General features: G+C 42.9%; 1 protein-coding gene across 1 annotated transcript; it reads left to right on the top strand.

Annotated features, from left to right (window-relative positions):
* The first annotated feature begins 398 nt into the window (after window positions 1-398).
* LOC123403065 (ribosomal RNA small subunit methyltransferase nep-1-like) lies at window positions 399-3101 on the top strand. The gene is made up of 7 exons (XM_045097037.1): window positions 399-734; window positions 1061-1153; window positions 1455-1599; window positions 1778-1888; window positions 1966-2048; window positions 2151-2208; window positions 2815-3101. Exons 1-7 carry the CDS (start codon window positions 465-467, stop codon window positions 2892-2894), a joined length of 840 nt encoding a protein of 279 aa, XP_044952972.1. The 5' UTR covers window positions 399-464; the 3' UTR covers window positions 2895-3101.
* The last annotated feature ends 550 nt before the right edge of the window (window positions 3102-3651 follow it).

The following is a 3651-nucleotide window of genomic DNA, read 5'->3' as shown; positions in this document are numbered from 1 at the left end:
CGTACGCATGCAGCCAGACTTAGCGCTATGCCCGACCGTCACACCCGCCGACTGCTCCGCACCTGCCCGGCCGGCCGGCCGACGCACCATGATCCCAACACCATTGCCAAGCTCCAGGGCGGCGGCACACCGTGCTGTGAGATGCCGCAGCCGCCCCCACCTCCCCTCCGGCGAGCGTCGGCACCGTCCGTTCCAGTGTCATATGGTCAGCCCTTCGGATTTGGGCCGGGCGTGACGAATCCAAACTTTCTCTGTTGGGCTGGTTGTGGTTTATGGGCCTCTCTGTTTGGGTTGGTTGTGGCTGATGGGCTTCTGTTTGTTGTTGTGCGATTGCTTTGCTCAGTCCCTTTTGAGCCCACATAATAAGAGGAACCCCCACCCACTCGAAAAAAAAGAAGAAGAAAAACCCTAGACTCAAAGCCCCGCAGGCCGCAGCCCGAGCCGTCGCGAAGCGTGAAGAAGACATGGGGCGGCCGTACGCAGTCAAGGGGAAGAAGAAGCGGAAGCTGGAAGGCGGCGAAGCCTCGCGCGCCCCTCCGGTCGACGCCGAGGAGGTGGAGCTAGAGGGCAAGGAAAATGAGGAGGTGACGGAGGGGGAGGCGGCGCCAGAGGCCTTTGCCGAGGAGGTGGGGGATGGGATCCCCATCGTGCCCCGCCCGCTGGACAGTAAGCGGCGGCCGGGCGCTATCTTCGTACTTGAGAGGGCCTGCCTCGAGGTCGGCAAAGTCGGCAAGGTATGCTTCTTCTATGGACTATGGACCAATAAATCAGTGATTTATTTCTGACTGTGACCGATTGTTTCTCCTTTGGCGGTCGAATTCAGCTTTAGATAAATTTCTTCGAATAGCTGGTTTATTCATGTGCTACTTTAGGTAGCAATGGTCGAAAATTAGTGGCTGCTACCTGCTAGGATGCAGTAAAGAGCAAGTGTTAACTAATTATACCAGAGCAGCTATATTCCTTACAAGACATCTGCTGATTAAAGAGACTACACCTCGTCCTAAACAAAAAGCCCCTTATTTTATGTCAGTTTTACTGATTCTTTTAACTGTTTCTATAGGGTATGCAAATCTTGAATTCGGATGATCACGCTAATTATTTAAGGAAGCAGAATCGCAATCCAGCTGATTATAGGCCTGATATCATCCACCAGGTATTCTAAATTTTCGTCATTATTATTTTCTTTCGGGTACTGTAATACTCCCTCCGTCCCAAATTAAGTGACTCATCTTTGTACTAAAGTTAGTACAAAGTTGAGTCACTTATTTTTGGGACAGAGGGAGTATTATCCATCCATAAGTTCCTGTTGTAAGTCAAAGGGAACCAAACTTAATTTGTTTGTCAACGTGAATACTAGCATTTGTTTCCTCTCTTTTGGTTGTTGAACCCTGTTTGGGTATCTGAATAGCTACAATGTATGACAGTTATGAATTTCGCCCCAAAATTTTTTGCAGGCACTACTAGCAATATTTGATAGCCCCCTAACTAAGGCTGGCAGGTTACAAGCTGTTTATGTTAGGACTGAAAAGGGAGTGTTGTTTGAAATCAAGCCTCATGTTCGCATGCCACGGACGTTCAAGCGTTTCTGTGGTTTGATGTGTAAGTTCCAAATAATAGAAGTAGTGCATGTTCTTCACCTTTTAAGTCATTTATTCCCTCTGTACCGAAGTACTTGTAGCTGGGGGAAACTAGTACAAGTTTCCCCAACTATAAGTATTTCGGTACAGTGCTAATATTTCATGAACCATGCTGACCTGCAAGTTATACAACATCACAGCACAGTTATTGCAAAAGCTGAGCATCACGGCAGTTGGGAAGCGTGAGAAGCTCCTTAATGTTATTAAAAATCCTGTTACCCAGTATCTACCTGTTGGCACACGGAAGATTGGTGAGAAAATTATCTATTTAGTAGAACTTCTATCTGGATCAGATAAGGATGCTAATTGATGTGTTTTTGGTCATTAGGCCTTTCATATAGTGCGGAGAAGGCAGTTAATTTGTGTGACTATGTTGCTAAGTCCAATGATGATGAACCTCTTGTGTTTGTGGTGAGTGGAACTGTAAAAGCTTTGATTTTGTACTAATTTGTTTTCTATCATCTGTTGCTTCCTTGTGCATAATCTCATATTGTCTGCACATAATTATTCCAGGTTGGTGCCATGGCCCATGGAAAGGTTGACAAGGAATACTCAGATGATTACATACAGAGTAAGTAACCCTGTTTGAAATAAGAACTCTAGTCCTGAGAACTTCCTAAACTTCTGATAAGGGTGATACTATATATGTTTGTTAAATCAGTATGTTTTTCAGTTATTTTGATCTTTTGAGAGTTTACAAATGGGTGTTAGATAAATTCTTGTTGGTATTAACTATTAAATGAGGTTTAGTCTCTTTCATATTTTCTGAAACTATCCAATTCCTGGATTTCCTTTATTTCGATAATTAACTGCCTCGAATAAGTTGGGCTTGGGATACCTTTGTTGTAACTTATACTCCCTCCGTCCTATAATATAAGAGCGTTTTTGACACTACACTAGTGTTAAAAACACTTATATTATGGGTCAGAGGGAGTAGTAGTTACTGGTTTGGATTAAATACGCTTCTGATTCTTGGTGGTTTTAGCATCAGCGGCAAGCTCTTTCCGACATCTTTTGTATGAACATGAAACCATCAATTAGGTTTGAGTTCACAAGTATCGCCTAGATCTATATTGCTATTCTCTGCCTCAAGTTGTATTATCGCCGCACCATCTAGTTTCTTGATTGTACCCCCTTTTACTTTGACCTGTAGTGACATATTACCTTATTCTTGCAGTTAGCGGTTACCCTCTCAGTGCTGCCTGTTGCCTGAATCGAATATGCAGTGCCTTGGAGCAGAAATGGAGCATCCAGTGAAGGGAAGATTGAAAACGAATATTACAGCTTTGTGATCAGATTTTTATGTACCCATTAGCTCTAATAGTCTTGTTGTGCCTTTTCAAGTCTTATATGTCTACCGTATTAGTTTTGTCGGAGACATGAATCAGTGGCTGTAAAAGTATTAACATTGAATGTTTCAAGTGCTTATGGTCCTTGCAGTCAAGTCATTTTTGGTGAAATTTACTTTGCTTGAAGCGTCCTCAACTGATGTTTAAACATAGCTGGGCCACATTTACGCCCAAAATCTCGTGGGCGTGTGTTTGGTTCGCTGCTGCGCAGCCAGAGGCGTGTTGAGAAAATGCATTCTTTTTCTATCACTGTTTTTCTACCGAGATTCTATGAAATTTAGTAATTTTAAAATTTCATTGTGGTTCCAAGTTGCAGCTTAATCTTCTAAAAATTTGGCTCGTGCGGTTAGGCAGCCCCAAGATTTTGTTGCGGACACCGCTCATCCAGGCAGAGACTTGTTGATTAGCCTGGTTGTAATGGGGAGTATCATATATTAGTATCATACATATGATACTACATCCGTAATGCGTAGTATCATGTGCTAGTATCATAAAACAGTTCATTTATTGCCATGCATGACACATAGTAGCACAACATTTAATATGATACGGTATCATAATATGATACTCAATCCTCTTTTTTTTCATTTAATTTCATGTCACATCATCAAATATGCCTAGTTGGCATGCATGATACTATTTATGATACTTCCATTACGACCAGC

Source organism: Hordeum vulgare, chromosome 6H (genome assembly GCF_904849725.1).
Source record: "Hordeum vulgare subsp. vulgare chromosome 6H, MorexV3_pseudomolecules_assembly, whole genome shotgun sequence".
NCBI classification, from domain to species: Eukaryota; Viridiplantae; Streptophyta; class Magnoliopsida; order Poales; family Poaceae; genus Hordeum; species Hordeum vulgare.
This window is presented reverse-complemented; position numbering and strand designations above follow the sequence as displayed.